The following is an 18,995-nucleotide window of genomic DNA, read 5'->3' as shown; positions in this document are numbered from 1 at the left end:
TCGAAAGCCCAGTTAAATCCTGGCCCATGCATGTACTCTTCTGCTGGATCCGCGGTCCAACCCGAGTTTGTTCAGCGCCAACACTATTTTTTCGACAACCTCTGTGCTGACTTAATTGCCATTAAATACCCACAGTTATGCAAATTTAAGATTATTTAAGGGCCTGTTTGTTTTAAGTGGCAAAGAGCGGAAACACGACTTCTAGGCTTGTCACGCTCCGGTTGAGGCGTGAACTCTTGGATATTGACTCCTAACCGAAAGTTATCCTTTTTCTATAAAAGCTTCATTTTTCATGTGTTAGTTTAACAAAATTTATAGGATGTTTTTCCTCCCCTAAAACCTAAAACGTATCACCAGGAAAAAGCTTCATTTTTCATGTGTTAGTTTAACAAAAATTTTAGGATGCCCCCCCCACCAAAAAAAAAAAAAAAAAACTCAAAAAGTATCCTGCATTTAAGGAAATATCATTTCAGAGCAATTTGGCTTGGAAATATCATTTCATAAGTAGCTTTGTAAGCTTTTTGCCAACTCATTTTTTTATCTCTACTTTTTTTTATAAATGGTTGTTTCGTCTTTTTAAAAGTTCATCCAAATATTGAATTTATAAGAAATGGTCATTCACACATGAAAAAAATACGAAACAAACAATATAAAAGTTGAAAACATCAAGAAAGTGACTAAAAAGTGCTTCGTGCATTAGAAAAAGGGTTTTCTTTCTAAGGGCAAAAGAAAACAAATAGGCTATAAGTTTCTTTAGGATATATAGGTGCTACGAAAAACAAATAAATATAGATATCTAGTTATTTTCTTTCCACATTAATAGCGTTAGTTGTCAATAGCATGTAATTAATAATATTTGATGATGAAGAAGCATCTTTGAAATCAATCTATCAAAGTTTCAGATTAAATCCATTCTTTTTAAAACTAATGAGAAATTTATCGTGCTCTTAAAAATATAACAAAACTTAGACGAGCAGAATACTTATTTTATTATTTTACATCACAATTTCGTTGCTTAAAAGAAAAAAGAAAAAACCACGACGATTTCGGCCTTATCATGCTGTCCCTCTCCATGGGTCAAATGAAGCCGGGTCAAGCCCAAAAAGGCTAAAACTAAGCGCGTGGTTTAAATAACGGAATGAATTCCCAAAGGAAAAGAAAAACAATATATAATATGAAAGACCTCTTCATCACCTCTTAATCTCCGCCCCCTCTTCCACAAAAGCCCCTCTCCCCCCTCATTAACCACCTCCGACTTCCCCGTATCCCCGTCCCAACTTCAGGGGCATTTTCGTCTTTTCTCATGAGCTCACACTGTTTGACTTCTCGTTTCACCTTCTCGCTCCCCAAAATTGACCCACCCTCTCGTTTTTCTCTTCCATCGATTGAGATTTGAATCTATCTTCCTCTTTCTTTGATATTGAAATTTATATATAGAGACTTCACTCCCCCCCTTTCTCCAATCGATTCGATCTGACCCATCGAAGGAATTTAGGGTTTCCCCCGCTTTTTTCAATTCCAATTCCGACCCAGGTGTCGAAAATAAGAAAAAGGGGTGTCTTTGGGCGCGACATTCGATGGATTCCGGCGTTATGAACATGACCGCAGCTGGGTTGGATTGGGTGTCGGCGAAAATCAATGCTCCGATGGCGCGTGCAGTCGTTTTTGGGGTTCATATTGATGGTGGGTTCTTTGAATTTTGTTTGGTCATGGTTTATCTTTGATTTTGTTTTGTTTGAAGTAGTTATATATTGAGATTTGTTTGATTTTCTTGAATTTGAAGGGCATTTGGTTGTTGAAGTGCTTCTGATTGTTGTTATATTGTTCCAACTCTCGAGGAAGAGTTACAAGCCCCCGAAGAAGCCATTGACTGAGAAGGTTTATTGGTTTTGTTGTTATCTGATAGCTAGCCATGCTCACGCTTTGATTGATTTCTCAATTTTTGACCATTAAAATTATTTTGTTGGAATTAAGACTCAATCTTGTATTGTTTTGCAGGAAATAGATGATCTTTGTGATGAGTGGGTACCAGAACCTCTTCATCCCCCTATCACAGAAGAGATGGAGGCAGATCCTCCAATTTTGGAAAGGTGAAATATAATTTTACTATGCGAAGTTCTAATTCTATGGTTTTGATATTTTCTTCATTTAGAGCTTTATTAGGGAAAAAAGATCAGCAAAAATAACTAAACTCCATTGCATTTATCTTGTTAAGTAACAAATATGCATTCTTTATAAATAAAGTAATTTACATGTTATATACATACATGCATACATACATATGAGCTATATGGAGGAACTTGGTACCAAGCACAAGTTTTGTGCTTGGTCGTGATGTGTCTCATTCTCATGCACTCTCTAACCATGTGAATGTATATGTATGTATGTATGTATGTACACACATATGCAAATAAGTAATTAATGCGCGCGCGCGCACACACACACACATATATATGTATATATTAGTTCAAATGACTTTTGCCTTCCCTAAACCAAAGTCAGGAAAATGGATTGTATGCTATCACTAATGTTTGTATCAGTTGTAAATGGGAGGATATCCTTGCATGAACAAACGATTCGAATTAAGTTTGGACTTTTGAGTGTTCCGGTGTTTTAGATACTTGACGAAATAACTTTCTACTCATCATCACTAGGCACTTGTGCGTACAATTTGAACATGATGGGTGCATGCTGGATTATGTAACAAAACAACAGTGTTTTATACTGTGTGTCCTAGTGAGCTTGTCTTCTTGTATTGTTTATGACTGGAAAAGCGTGGTCACAAATTGCGTCCTTTAGACGACCCTGAATTCTCTGTGTGCGCGCGCACGCATGCGCGTGCCTCTCACATATTCGATCTCCTGAAATCATGTATTTGCATGCAATTTATGCACGATAGCTGGTGTTGTATGCAATAAGATATTGCTTCTGTCAAAAAACAATAATCAACTAACATTTGCACTTTATACACACAGTTTTGTTGTATATTCGAATGAGATGATCCCTGAGTTTGTTCCTTTCTTTTACTAAGTCATCTTTCTTTTAGCGGGTTTCTCTTGGTGAATGTTTATAGAATTCTCTCTACTTCTTCAAGATTCTAAATATTTGTTTGACTTAGATAAGGGACAGACTCTTGAAAATCAATAGTGTCCACTGAGGTAATCAACTAGGACAGCCATATTGCATATGTTTGATTACTGACCATCATTAGGATTCAAATTGCTGATGATAAATAGATAGCATATTTTATTCCTGTTATGAAACATGCATTATTGGCAGTATTATGTTATTACTGATTGAGTTGTTTCATGCAGTGCTGCAGGGCCTCATACCATAATTGATGGGAAAGAAGTTGTGAATTTTGCATCAGGAAATTATCTTGGATTGCTAGGGAATGAAAAAATAAATGTGAGGGAGAACTTTCTCCATTTGAACTGCTACTTTGTGTTGTTTCTTCTCAGGATGTATCCTAATACAATGCATTGCAGGATTCATGCATTGCTTCATTGGAGAAATACGGTGTTGGATCTTGTGGTCCTCGGGGTTTCTATGGGACTATTGGTAAGATATTTTTCCACTCCTATTACGTTTTTGCATTTGTGTTTATTTGAAATGTAAAGCTCCATCAAAACCCAGTGTTTATTGATGGCCTACTTTGTTCTGCAGATGTCCACCTTGATTGTGAATCCAGAATTTCGAAGTTTATAGGTACCCCAGATGCTGTCCTCTACTCTTATGGCATCTCGACAATTTTCAGTGTGATTCCAGCTTTTGCGAAGAAGGGAGATATCATTGTTGCGTGAGTTTGATGTTGCTTTAATTTTGAGTGGACGGCTATTCTTTTTCTCTATTATATTTTCAATTGAAGAATTACATTGTTCTAGATTTTTCTATTGCAAACTATGTAGAAAGTTTGGCTGCAAAATTACTAGAAAAATGAAAAATCTGATTGTTGGAAAAAAATAGTCTGTATTGCTCAACGCATTTTCACTTTAGTCACGGGAGGTTTTATGAAATTCAACCTAAAAACTCATAACCTTTTAATTCATCTTAAACATTCACGAAATTTTATATATAATTTGGGATTATTTTATCTTTTATGTTTTTTATTTTGAGTGTTTTGATCTCTCATCAATTATGTTTTTCTACGTTTTTTTCTCTCCTTACAGTGCATACCCATTTGTGTGTTTTTTTTTCTCTTTCTTAAGTTGGTAGTGTAACCATATCAGTCTGTTGCTCCTCAACTGAATTTCACAGTCCAAAAATAAGATTGACTACTTGACAAGCCCCAAACTTATTGAGATGCATGCATATAAGTTGCTCTTTCTTTGATTCCTTATTTCAGCTATTACTTTATGAATGCAATTGCTGTCTTGTTGTAACAATTCATATATCAGAAGATGCTATCATATTTATTGTGTAATACCAATACCAGTGCTACTTCTCATGATTTATTATTGCTTTGGAAAAGAAAATCATATGATCATTATCCATGTTTCGTAAGGAGGCATGTGCTTGAGTCCATCCATTTCTCACTATATCATGTCCTTTTTATTGCTTATGCCCATGTACTGCTAATCTTTGTGCATCAGATATACCAAAACAAGAGATTTGTTTGGAAAATATTGAATTGTTTTATTTTCTCTTTCAGAGATGAGGGTGTTAGCTGGGCAGTGCAAAATGGGCTACATCTTTCTAGAAGCACTGTTGTTTACTTCAAGCACAATGACATGGCCTCACTTGCAAACACCCTAGAGAAGGTTACTAGAGGGAACAAGAGAGCAGAAAAGATGCGACGCTACCTTGTTATTGAAGGAATATACCAGGTGGAATTTACTATCACATTTCTCATTTCCTTCTATTCTAAGAATGAGACAAAAGTTCCAAATTTTCTTACTGCAGCTAAAGTGTTATATGTATGCAAAAATTGTTCAAAATAAAAATATATCGAAATTTAAGTCAAGTGCTTAAAAAAAACATTTCTCTGCTTTGAATATGACTCTGCTTATATAACCTTCACTTCTTGTAATGTAAAACATGTTTGTAATATGGTAACATCCATTTTTATTAAAAGGTAATGAAGAGGCACCTAATTGTTGCATGTCAAACAGAAAACTTCTCCCCTCTTTATTTTGCAGGGACTATTGAACCATTTTATGCTCATAACACTAGCAATTCACACAATAATTTTGTTTGTTTTTTCCAATCTGATTATTCCTACTGTTATTTGTAAAGAGAACAGTTATACTGGAAGCCATTGAATTGGTGTCAAAGCATAACTGCCTCAATCAGTTTCCTCTGCTAGTTTGTTTTAAAGCTTCATTAAATTCATTTCTGGTGTTGAAACCTATCACTTCATGATTGATTCCTATTTGTCCCAAATCACACCTTGTTTTTCCCCCTAAATATCTCAATGGTTTGGGAATGTTTTATAATATGAAAAGTTTGTAGAGAGAAATGTTCACATATTTTCTTTCATTTTATTGAAACAGTCATATTTTTGAGATTTTGCATATAGGGTGAAGTTATATTTCACAAATTCTGCTTTGATATATTTTCCTGCACAATTCCGCAACAGTGCTGAATCTGCTGATATGTACATTTATTAGTTTAACATTATTTGTGTAAAACTAATAATTGAAGTATAGGATTTACTGCATAAGCTACTAACATGACGCTGAATTATCTTACACATTGGGTTATTATGTTTGCATTGAAATGGCCTCTTGTATATGCTGTCTTGCTTTGATTGATTAGTGCAGAGGAGCCATAGATTTGTCCATTATTGCTTCTCTTAAGCAATGCTAATTTTAAAATTTTACCCTCCTAGAAAGGAAATATTCTAAGAAGGATCAATATGAATATCCATGTAATGTTCAGCAATTCTTCTCCTGTAGGTATAGACAAAAGTATGCTTTCCCTTTTTCTCCTTTAAATATTAACCTTAGGTTAATTTAGTTGGTGCATGCTCCATCCTCTGTTGGTTCTGTTTAGTCGTATATTGGTATTGGAGTGTTGTACATGTTGTGTCTACTTGTTTCTTTTATGAAGTTTGGTGTAGGCAATTGAGAGATTCAGTTTTTTGTGCTGATTTTGGATCCCAAACTAATCCACCTTTTAAACTTTTAGAATTTATGTTATTGCAAAATTTCAAACTTCCTGCTTGTTAGTAATACAATTTTATTGCTGAAAACATAAAACTGATGGGCCCATACAGATTTCCTTTTATGTATCAATCTTTGTGTAAGCTTCTTTTTATACATAGAGTAGATTTATTAAATCATCAAAGTAGTATGCATCAAATCATTAAGTTTCTCATAATAAATGTATAAGACCTGCCATAATAAGTTCAGGCAGTAAGTAACCAACAAATAATACATAGGCATTCCTTATTCAGGCGCTGCACTTTTAATGGCCCCAAAACCCCCAGCTTGGTTCCCCTATCAATTTCCAGTTTACTCTTTCATCTAATGAACTTATTTATATAATCAACTGGATGTAACTTAATTTCGCCCGTATGTACATAGGGAGTATGGATAATGCACTTGGTTATACCTATGTATGATATAAAGAAAATTTGTATACTGATATTAGTTTAAAGTTCAAATGATGTTAATCTAAAAACTTATCAAAGTGTGTCCTATATTATTCATACCAGATGTATAATTTTTTAATCTCATTGTATACCTTCATCAAACAGTTGGCATCTGTTTATAGATAAAATTTAGTTATGTATCAATTTTATTTTATTTGTTTCTACCCATATTCTTACTTCAAATATAAATGTTCTTTACGCAGAATTCGGGTAAAGTAGCCCCATTAGATGAGATTGTCAGATTAAAAGAGAAATACCGTTTTCGTGTTATTTTGGACGAGAGCAATTCCTTTGGTGTACTTGGAAATTCTGGACGTGGTCTTGCCGAACACTATGGGGTGCCGGTAGGTCTTGCAATTTTAACTCTACTTACTGCTGCCACTTTGCTTTCAATTTAAATTCCTAATGTTCGAGGGACTACTGTGTTCTTGTAGATTGAGAAGATTGATATAATAACTGCTGGTATGGGAAATGCACTGGCCACTGACGGAGGATTTTGCACAGGAGGTGTCAGGGTCGTCGACCACCAAGTATGATTACAATTCATTGATATATTTTTTACTTTCACTCCAGATTTTATTGAATGGACTATTACATGCTTATGTATATTTCTTGACATTCACTCCAGATTTTATTGAATGGACTATTACATGCTTATAATTGATGGTAGCTTAACCGATTGCTCTTTGTCTTTGCAGCGGCTCAGTAGTTCTGGCTATGTATTTTCTGCATCTTTACCCCCTTATCTTGCTACTGCTGCAATTGCTGCAGTTGATCGCTTGGAGGAAAATCCTTCTATACTTGCATCATTGAGAAACAATATTGCCTTGTTACGGAAAGGTAAGTACCATGAGTTAAAATTTTTACTTTTAATTATATACTTGCCACTGCATCTTTTATCACTGTTACTCATTTACATCAAAATTTAATACTTCTCTCACTTGTCCTCTAATTGACTACAAAAAATGCAGGTTTATCAGATGTACCAGGATTGACTCTGACAAGCGATCCTCAATCACCCATTGTGCTCCTACAACTGAAGAAACCAACAGGATCCCACGAGAGCGACCTAAAACTCCTTGAGAAAATTGTTGATAGGGTAAGCTTCTAGGTCATAATTTAGAGGGTTTATTCCACTGACCCCTCCTGAACTTTGGGTGCTTTTCAATATGACTCCTTGAACTTTATTTTTTTTTCATCTTAACCTCCTCCCTGAACTTGCTCACATACTAACCCCCCTCCCTCTCTCCAAGCGCCCACCATAAAAAAGCACACCTAAGTAACACTGCTAACTTTGACGGCTGCCAAGCATGTGACCGAGTTTATTGAAAACACCAACACAAAGCAACACACGCAAACACACAAGTTCAGGGGGTTTAAGTGACTTTCAGTGCTAGTTTAAATGACTGAACACTGAATGTTGCCTTGAACATAATGCAGGTCTTAAATGAAGATTCAGTTTTCCTTGTGTCCACAAAGAGATCAAAGCTAGACAAATGCCGACTTCCAGTAGGCATCAAGATGTTTGTTTCTGCGGGTCATTCTGAATCTGATCTGATGAAAGCATCAGAATCATTGAAGAGAGTCGCCGCATCTGTTCTTTCTGAGGTTGCTTGAGATTCTACTGTAGCATGTTCATGAAATTCAACTATAAGATTATTTTCTTTCTGTTTGCTCTTGTATACCCTCGTACCATTTGATAGAAAAACTGAGATTCTACTGTAGCTATAAAAAATGTATTTTGCTCTTCAATTTTATAACGTGTTTTTATTCAAATTAGAAGTACACTAGTTTCTGCTCCCTGGCTATTTACTCAATGATTGCTCATACAAATAGATTATTATAGTTATCAGAAAGCAAGTTTGCAGTTATGTAGGCTATATTATAGATGGGCTTGTTGTCAGTCTTGCAAAACTAACAAAATTCAGCGACGCACGGATGAAGGTTCCTACAGGCTCAGACGTCGGAGGAACAACAGCAGGCAAAGCTTCAGTACTGATCAACATCGAAGTCGAATAAACTTTCAAAAGGAAAACGGAATTACTATATATCAGAATAATCAAATTACATAATTGCTGTCTCTATTTTCTACGACCTCAAGAGAAACATCAAAATCTTGCCAATAGGCAATCGTTTTAAATATTCCGAAAGAAGAGGTGACACTCATAAGTCCATCGACAAACTTGACTGCAGAAGGCTCTTGGCCGTTGATCGTCCTTGACCCAGCCGTCGCTACTTCTATCATTGTATCTGCTCGAAAGATCTCCAGACGAGACTTTGTTTAGGATTTTCGTAGCATCGGATCGTGTACCAGCCCCATGACGGAACAGCACCATCCCCATGAAATAGGCTGCATTGAGGTGACCGCCATCCATTGCGTGGTGGAGATGTTGCAGGCCTGAATTCGCCCTATTTAAGTTGTACGGCTCTTCCTGATGAAAGGAAATATCAGTCAGAAGAAAACCCGTCACCAAATTATAGGATTAAATAATAAATAATTGTAAAAATATTTTATTTACTTACCATCCCAAGAACAAAGTTGGTGTTAAGGTTGTCGCAGTTTGTGCAATTTTGAAGCAGAGCCAGATACGCATCCTTCTCCCACCACTGCATCCTACTCTCCTTATCAACGGCGAGGAACCAACACACCAACTTCTCCTTCGATGCTCGCCAGAAGCTCTTGCACCTAAAACGAAAAAAAAAACAATGCATCAACTCATAAATAAAAACTTTTGATATGTTGTTAATTATGTTTAGAATTTAAAGTTACCATGTACGATGCTCTTACGCTTCGGATATCCTCGAGAGGGTTTGAGGACTTCGCTGCAACTTGCATTGCTACTTTAAGAATGAGATCTTGACGGAGAGAAAGAACAATGGATTTTTTTCTTGTCCGACTTCTTCATCCCTTGGAACTAAGCTTGAGTTTCATCATCTTTGATGACGGTTAATAATAAAAGGAGAAGAACAAGAGGGTTTTTGGATTCTCGCACTGAGTATTGTTTGTGAGGAATATGAGCAATATGGGGGTATTTACAAACAAAGATTTTGAGTTTCGTTCTTGAAATGATTTTATGAAACTTTAATTTGAACAAAAAGTATATATGGAAGGATGACATGCATTTCCATATAAGTTCTAATCTGGTAATAAGAATTATGACTTCAAGTAAACCAGACAAATAAAAATTATACTCATTAAGGACTGCCTTGTCTTAGTAGGAAACTAGTATTATGATGCACATGATGCGTACATAACAAAGAATCTGGGATAGTTAGTTAACTTTTTTAAAGTTTGAGAGCATTACGATTGATTTTTTCAGACATTAAGGGCACTGCTGCTAGTTTTTGTAGCGTGTGAGGACATATTCAAATGTCCCAAATACAAGGGCATTATCGGAATTTGAAAAATAGTCCAGACAAATTAAAAGGGAGATTTCTTCTAATAAATAATAATATAGATGGATAGCAAATTATAACTCCTAGTTTTGATGTCTTTTCATAGATTAAGTAATGTTGTACTTTTTCTAATGCGAAGGTGATATTTAAAATTTAGGATAGTGAATCTTTCTATATAAATACTAGTTGCATTATAGATGTAATGCATACAACACTTTATTTAACGATATATTAATAACTCAATTTTTTCGCTCCAAATTAGTTTGGGAATTTGCACATAGGATTTTCTAAAATAAGTTTAAATATAGGATAACCATCTTCTGCTTTTTCCGATATTTATTTAGAAAATTACATTTTTTAGTAAAGAAAAATATATTTATTTATTTAAAATCTATAAAAGGCATAAAAACTAAAAATAAGGGTGAATATAGTTTTTTCCTTTTCATGTCCTTGTTAAGTAGCATGGTGGTTGTTTTTTTTACAAACTAGTACTGATTACAGATCATAAAGATTTATGACATTGATAAATATAGAGCTACATACTCCTTCATTTTCTCAACTAAATAAAATAAAATAAAATGAATAACTCCTTCAACCGTCATAAAATAAAAGAAGAAAAGTTTTTTGCGTGCTCAAGGCATAAAGAAGAATCATAAATCAGAGCAAAACACTGAAGTCAGATTAAATGAAAAGGGAAATACCATACCCTGGAATAACTAATTTATCAAAACATTCTGATTTCTCTCCTACAAACTCAAGAAAAATAAACTACCACAAAATGACTGCTTACTCCGAAACTTTGACATCAAATGCTTTACTGAAAATATTTAGTTTAAGAAAAACCACGACGGTGAACTAAACATGCTCTTCAAAATTTTCCAAAGACGCTGTCGCGCTCAGAACTCCACCGACAAATTGAACTGCAGAAGTCTCTCGGCAATTGATTATTGTTTACCCAGTAGCTTATAATTCTAACATAATCAACTCTACCACAGTTCTGATGCTCGCAGGGAACTCTTGGTTCAATCTCCCATTCCTTCTTCCAATTTCTCGTTATCAATTCTATAACATGTTTACAGCAACTGTTCATTATGGGATTGCCTGATCTTGCACATCCTGTCACATTTTCTTTGATCGAAACATCTCCAGAAGATAATTTGTTCAGGAAATATGCTGAAGCAAGGTGACCGCCACCCATTGATGTTGCTGGCCAGAAAGCCCTTGGTTAAGTTGTAGATGTCTTCCTGATCAAAGAAGAGATAAAATTAGCAACAAATGCCGACTTGCCAAGATTAATAAGAACATAATGGCATGAAAATGGAATAAGAGTTATGGCATAGTATGGAATTTTTATTTTATTTTTTGACTGGAACCAAGCATGTGAGTTGGCACAGTTATTTCATGAACAGTTTGGTACTCTAGAGGTTATACAAGTTTCAACTATCACCTTAGCCGTTATTCAGGCGATCACTGGATGTATCGAGCTCAACACCGCCATGATTTTGATCGAGGATGTGCCCGCTACGCTGAATTCTATTCAATTGACTAAAGTTTCTCATACCTTTAGAGAAGGAAATATGGCTTCTAATTTTGTAGCAAATTCACTAGGATCCAGCAGAAGTGTTGTTCCTTGATAGATGACGTGCCAACAAAACTCCATGAGATTTTGTTAGATGACATCCGAGGGGTTGAGTTTGTGTGGCAGTTGACCTATGTCTGTTAAAAAAAAATCTATAACCTTAGCCTTGTAATATGTTCTTCCTTGAAAATCAATTATCTTGCCTGTGTCCATGCATTTAGTTCACTTTAAGCCTGTTGATCTACAGTTCATCTCTTTGTCTCATTGAATTTGAAATAAGTTCTTGATACTGAATCTTGTACAATTAACATGCTAATATCTCTTATTGGATAATAAGAGGACTAATTAAGCAATGTTACTGTTACATCAAAATAATTAACGTTATCAATACAAAATAAAAGAAAAGCAGCACAGTTATCTAGAAAAAGATGTCAAGTAATTTTATTAACTTACCACTCCAAGAATAAAGTTGGCATCAAATGATCGCAACCTGCGCAATTTCGAAGCATAGCAAAGTCCACATTGTTCTCCCACCGCGGCAAAAATATCCTCCACATCAACGGCAAGAGTGACCCATCAACTTCTCCTTTGATGCCCGGTAAAATCTCTTGCACCTAAAAATACTAGCAAAAAATTACATGTTATAGTCATTTATCAACTCATAATTAATTACAAAAATTTTAGCAATATTATTTACAATTTCATGAGTTATAATCAACGATTTTAGGCTACTTTTAGTCATTTTTATCCATCGCAAATAATTTTACGCATTCTAAAATTTACAATTTTATGAACTATAACCAACGTTTTTTGTCATTTTTTGTTGTTACTGCCCATCAATAAATAATTTCTCAAAGTTTAAAATTAAAAATTTCATGAGCTATAGCCTATAACCCACAGTTTTAGGCTATTTTAGTCGTTTTTATCCATTGAAATATTCACGATGGCCAAAATTCACGATTTCATGAGTTCTAACTCATGATTTTTAGCTATTTTTAGTTGTTTCTACCCTTCAGCAAATAATTTCACGAAGTCCAAAATTTATGATTTTATAACCCATGATTTTTGCTTTTTTTAAGTTGCTTCTACCAATCAGCAAATAATTCCGTAGAGGCCAAATTTTACTATTTCATGAACTATAACCCATGATTTTTGTCAAGTTTTAATCCTTTCTCATCATCAGCAAATTATTTTACGGATGCTAAATTTTATTGTTTTATGAGCTATAACTCACGATTTTAGATTATTTTTAGTCTTTTTGACCAACTTTAAATAATTTCGCGTAGCTCAAAATTCATGATATCATGAGCTATAACACAAATTATTTACCGCTTTTAGTCGTTTATAATCTTCGACAAATAATTTTATAAAAGTTAAAATTTCATGATTTCATGAGCTATAATCCACGATTTTAAGCCATTTTTAGTTTTGTTTCTATCCATTAGCAAATAATTTTCATGAAATCTTAAATTCATGATTTTATGAGTTTCTGTCCATTGGCAAATAATTTTTTGATGGCTTGAATTCAAGATTTCATGAGCTTTACCTCACGACTTTTCCATTTGTATTCCTTTCCATCCAATGGCAAATTATTGCATGACGTAAATAATTGACAATTTCACAACCTATAACCCATGATTTTTAGCTAATTTTGTCGTTCTGATACATTGAGAAATAATTTCGTGGAGTCAAAAATTCACGATTTTAGAAAATATGATTTCGTGAGCAATTATCCATAATTTTAGGCCATTTTTAGTCGTTGCTATCAATTTGCAAATAATTTTGTGGAGTGCAAAATTCAAGATTTCATGAGATTAAACTCAAGATATTAGGCCATTTTTAGTCGGTTCTATCCATTGGTAAATAAATTTGCAGGATCCAAATTCCGCTATTACATGAGCAATAACTCATAGTTTTTGGTCATTTCTAGTTGTTCTACTCATCAGCAAATAATTTCTCAGAGTCAAAAAAGTATTGTTTTCATGAGCTATAGCTCATAATTTTTTACTATTTTTAGTTGTATCTGACCATTAACAAATAAATTTGCGAAGATCAAAATTCATGATTTCATGAACTATATAACCCACAATTTCTTGCTATTTTTAGTTTATTTAGGACCATTGGCAAATAATACCGCAGAAGCCAAAATTTATGATTTTATGAGCTAACCTACGATTTTTGGCCATTTTTAGTCTTTTCTGATCATTGGCAAATAATTTTGTGATGTCCAAAATTCATGATTTTATGAGCTATAATTCACGATTTAAGGTCATTTTTAATTTTTTCTAACGATTAGCAAATAACTTTACTGAGTCCAAAATTTATGATTTCATAAGCCATAACCCACAATTTTTAGTCATTTTCAGCCATTCGTAACCATTCGCAAATAATTTCGAGGAGGCAAAATTCATAATTTCATGATCTATAATACAATATTTTAGGCTATTTTTAGTCATTTCTACTCATAGGCAAATAATTTCGCAGAGTCAATATACTAGTAGAAAATCAAGCATCCTAGACGAAATTTTCTGTCTAGGATAGCTAGATTTCCGTCTAAATTAGTTATCCTAGACGGAATTCCGTCTAGGATGTTGGTCTAGTGTGTTTCCGTCGAGAATGCATCATCCTAGACGGAATTCCGTCTAGGATGCTAACCTAGACGGAACAAAATACCGTCTAGGATATTTCGAGACGGAAAAAATACCCGTCTAGGATAATCCTAGACGGAAATTCCGTCTAGGATTCTACGTTTTTTTTTTTGCAGAATTTACTTTGCACGGTATATAATATTACATGTGCATGTGCACAATATTACACAACACCAAATTATATTCATATCCAACACAATCTAATTATATTCCAATATCAAATCCAATTATATTCAAATAATACATTCACCAAAATATTCGAGTGATACATAAATTGTTTACAATTGTTTACATAAATTGTATTCATCTGCAAGTTCCTTCAATAAAAATCCAGCTGATATCATCAACAGTCGTCCTGCATGTCCAATCAATTTAATAGCTCAATACACTTCATATTCACAATTGTTTTAATGACCATACACGCTACTAATTTAATACTATTATACAAAGTAAACCCCTCAATTATAATCTATTAATTACTCAAGTCACTTAGTTTACCAAAAGAACGGCAATAGTAGCAAGAAAATAAACTTGGACAGGTTAAGAAGAAGATAAAGTTGTGCTGCATAGCTGACCCATTTTGATTCTAAAAGGCTTGCATGATGATGTTATTAGCTTTTAACATAACAAAATCAATTGATAAGTGTTTACTGCTTTAGAGGCTATACATGCAAAATTATCAAAACCAAAATAATACTTACCCTGGCAGTCTATTCTAACCAATTCATCAACCAGAAAAGCATCCCTGGCCATTGGTACAAGACTGGCATAGTATCCATACATGTCCCATACATTGCCAGTTAAACCTGCCTGCAACACATCCATTTACCCTTATAAGAGAAATATAATGGGCATGCCTATTCTTCAATTCACCAACAACGAAAATCTACAAGGTAATCTTAAAGAATTAGACCTACTAATGTCAATAAGTTATGATCACACTGTGTTCCTGAACATGAATAGATTCACGTGAATAACACCACATAAGAAGCCTGCAAGGTACTATGCACATAATACAGTGATCTTGTACACGCAGTCACGAAATATTGAAGTGTTCATCTTAAGGTATATAAATAACTAGCACAATGAAACACGATAAAATAGTAAGAGAATTGGACATGCTGAGTTATCACATATTTACATAAGCTTATTTCAAAGCTCTAAATGTGTCTTGATTCGTAAACATTCAACCCACAGTCAGAATCAAGGCGCGCGTTGGAAAATTGTAGGTCATTTGGCCCAAGAATCTTTTTTTTTTGGAGGGGGGGGGGGCGGGGAGGGGGGGGGGGGGGGGGGATTAACAAACAATTCATGCCCCAAATTCAAATTGGTTAAGGAAATTTCTTCAAACAAGAAGAAGGCATTATGAGTTCATGTCTCCGAGCTATAACAATTTGATGAAAAGAAAGAAATACAAACAAACATTGGCCAAATCTGAGACACAAATCATAACTTCAAACAATCCAAATCTGTTTTTTGGGCTTCAAGATGACCGCGAAGATCCAGGTTGGCAGATTTTGGTGATCAGGGTTATTTTTGCACAGAGATTTGGGCAAAATTGAGGCTGCTTCTGATCGAAAGGACTTGGGGTATTTTCCTTCTGATTAGGAACTAGGGGAGATTACGGTTTTAAGATTCTTGATGGACACACAGAATTTAAACACTCAAGACAATGAGACAAATTCTAATTACACAAGGATAAAATCAAAACAATAGACGAATATAAAATCAAAACAATAGAAGAAGGTATAAGAAAACTCTATCAACTTTCTTTGTCGTTTAACATTACCAACCCAAATCATAAAAAAAAAACAGAAGCAATATACATCCCATAATTCCCATCCATTTCATAATACTTCAACAGCTAAGTACGCAGTTAATATCGCCAACCCAAAATAATTAAAATAAAAAAAAGTTAATATATATCCTATCCATTTCATAATAGTTCAATAACCAAGTAAGCATTTAATATTGCCAACACAAAATCATAGGAAAAAAAAACCAGAACACAAGTAATATAATATCCCATCCATTTCATACTAGTTCAACAGCAACCAAGCAACAAGAACCATCAAAAACAACTAAGAATCATAACCTTGTAGTGCGTCTCTTGAACAAGGTACTTATTTCTTCTGTTCATCTCTTGAACATGATGAATCTTATATGTTCATGAAATCAGGGGATGATGTGCACATTGATGTGCACATTGATAATGGGGATGATGTTAGGGGTGTGCAACGGTCGGTTCGGTTCGGTTTTTACCAAAATTTGAACAACCGAACCGAACCGCTATAATTCAAAACCGAACCGAACTGTCGCAAGTCGGTTCGGTTCGGTTTGTTCGGTTCTAACTTCATCAAACTTTTTATCAAACAACAAATTGTGTTAAAGAAAAAAATATCAACAAAGTAGGAGATTATGAAGCATTAAACACTGATATAATGATATTGTTTTCAACCCATAATGATCCAGAAAATGAGTTTAGAGTTTGAGTTGATATTGTTTTCAACCCATAATGATCCAGAAAATGAGTTTAGAGTTTGAGTCTTTGACTCTTTGGGGACAGGTCGGGTAGGGTTTGAGATCAGAATGGGTAGTATTGCACTATATTCGGTCGGTTCGGATCGGTTCAGATTGAAAATTTTTCAAACCGACCCAAACCACCCTACTCATAAAAAAAACCGATTTTTTTGGGTCGGTTCGGTCGGTTTTTACGGTTTGGACCGAACCATGCTCAGCCCTAGATGATGTGCACATTGATGTTCAGGTTCTTGTTCATGTGTCCAAAGCCGCTCCCATTGTCCTGTATATAAGAGATATTGGTAGTCTTCTGCTTCACTCCCAAAGGATGTACTCCTTGTTCGAGAAAATGCTTCAAAAACTATCTGGGCCAGTGTTGATGCTTGGTTCGAGGAAGATGAAATCAGACAGTGATTTCTAATGTAGTGGATGAGAGGCTTTCTTTTTTGTTCCCTTATAATATTGAGAGGAGAGAGAGAAGCTAGGGTTTGGCGAAGGAGGGATTGGAGGATGGCGAAGGATTGAAAAATTAAAGGGTTTGAAAGATGAGGGGGAAAATAAGGCGGAAATATTTTGAGAGGCGGGGAACGAAAATTTTGGGATCCTATCATCCTACACGGAAAAACTCGTTGTATTCCAAGACTAAATTTTCCGTCGGGGAGGATACAATCTAGAACGAAAATAAGGCCTTCCGTTTAGGTTGTCTATCTAGACGGAATTTTCTGTCTAGATTGAGCAACCTAGACAGATTAATCTAGACGAAAATTTTCGTTTAGGTTAATACGTCTAGGATGCTTGATTTTCTACTAGTGATATATTCATGATTTCATGGGCTATAAATAATCCATAAATTTTTATCATTTTAGTCATTTTTACTTATTGGCAAATAATTTGTTACGAGTCAAAAATTCATAATTTCATGGGTTATAACCTATTTTTTATCATTTTAAGTCATATCTAACTATCGACAAATAATTTCTCAAAAGTCAAAATTCTTGATGTTGTGAGCTATATCCCGTGATTTTTGACCATTTTTAATCGTTTCTGACCATCAGAAAGTAATTTCTCAAACGCAAAAATTCATGTTTTCATGCGCTATAACCCATGATTTATTGCTATTTTTAGCCGTTTATGGCATTTGGCAAATAATTTAGCGAAGTCTAAAAGTCACGATTTCATGAGCTATAACTCATGATTTTTTGTTATTTTTAGTCTTTTCTAACCATTGAAAAATAATTTTGGGAGGCCAAAATTCACAAATTCATGAATTATAATCCATGATTTAAGGCCATTTTTAGTCACTTCTGTCCAATGTCAAATAATTTCGGAGGGCCAAAACTCTTGATTTCAAGAGTTATGACTCACAATTTTAGGCCATTTTTTGTCATTTCTATAAATATACAAATAATTTTGTAGAGTCTAAAATTCATGATTTCATTAGCTATAACCCATGATTTTTTGTCATATTTAGTCAAGTCTACCTATTGGCAAATAATTTTACGGCGGCCAAAATTAACAATGTCATAACCTAACTCGTGATTTTTGGCACTTTTGACTCTTTTCTACCCATCGGAAAATAATTTCATAGATGCTAAAATTCATGGCATTCTAAGCTATAACTAATGGTTTTAGGCCATTTTTAATCATTTCTATCTACTGGCAAATAATTTTACGAAGTCCAAAATTCATGATTTCATGACCCGTAACCCATAATTTTAGGCTATTTTAAGTCATTGCTGTCTATTGGCAAATAATTTTGTAGAGTGTAAAATTAATTAAGCTATGCTTTTAGGATATTTTTAATCATTTCTTTCTATGGCAAATAATTTTGGGAGTCCAAAATCCACAATTGTATAAGCTATAACACATGATTTTTACTGAATTTTATAATTTTTATAAATTGGTATATAATTTTGCAAAATCCAAAAAATGTGATTTTATAAGCTATAACCCATGATATTTATCATTTTTTAGTCATTTCTAACCAATGAGAATAATTTCATAAAGGCCAAAATTCATGATTTCGTGAGCTATAACCCATAATTTTGTACTATTTTTAGTCATTTATGACAATCGATAATTAATTTTACAAAGACTAAAATTTATGATTTCATGAGCTATACATTTAATTATACAATGACTAAAATTTATGATTTCATGAGCTATAACCTACGACTTGTGGGCATTTTTAGTCTTTTTTACAATTGGTAAATAACTTTACAGAGGCAAAATTTACGATCGCATGAGCTATATAACA

General features: G+C 34.2%; 1 protein-coding gene across 1 annotated transcript; it reads left to right on the top strand.

Annotated features, from left to right (window-relative positions):
* LOC109820550 (long chain base biosynthesis protein 1b) lies at positions 1,226–8,352 on the top strand. Its single transcript, XM_020386709.1, has 12 exons — positions 1,226–1,683; positions 1,784–1,878; positions 1,999–2,090; positions 3,315–3,408; positions 3,489–3,561; positions 3,667–3,799; positions 4,652–4,826; positions 6,799–6,939; positions 7,030–7,125; positions 7,294–7,435; positions 7,567–7,694; positions 8,036–8,352. Exons 1-12 carry the CDS (start codon positions 1,578–1,580, stop codon positions 8,210–8,212), a joined length of 1,452 nt encoding a protein of 483 aa, XP_020242298.1. The 5' UTR covers positions 1,226–1,577; the 3' UTR covers positions 8,213–8,352.

The sequence above is a fragment of the Asparagus officinalis genome, chromosome 8, assembly GCF_001876935.1.
Source record: "Asparagus officinalis chromosome 8, Aspof.V1, whole genome shotgun sequence".
NCBI lineage: Eukaryota > Viridiplantae > Streptophyta > Magnoliopsida > Asparagales > Asparagaceae > Asparagus > Asparagus officinalis.
Note: the sequence above shows the minus strand (reverse complement) of the source record. Positions and strands in the feature narration are given on the sequence as shown.

What these genes read in the sequence shown, in the direction of transcription:
- LOC109820550 (XM_020386709.1), top strand. Translation starts at nt 1,578, where the DNA reads ATGGATTCCGGCGTTATGAACATGACCGCAGCTGGGTTGGATTGGGTG. An exon ending in TTTTGGGGTTCATATTGATG is followed by an intron (nt 1,684 to 1,783) that starts GTGGGTTCTTTG and finishes TTGAATTTGAAG; the next exon opens with GGCATTTGGTTGTTGAAGTG. An exon ending in AGAAGCCATTGACTGAGAAG is followed by an intron (nt 1,879 to 1,998) that starts GTTTATTGGTTT and finishes ATTGTTTTGCAG; the next exon opens with GAAATAGATGATCTTTGTGA.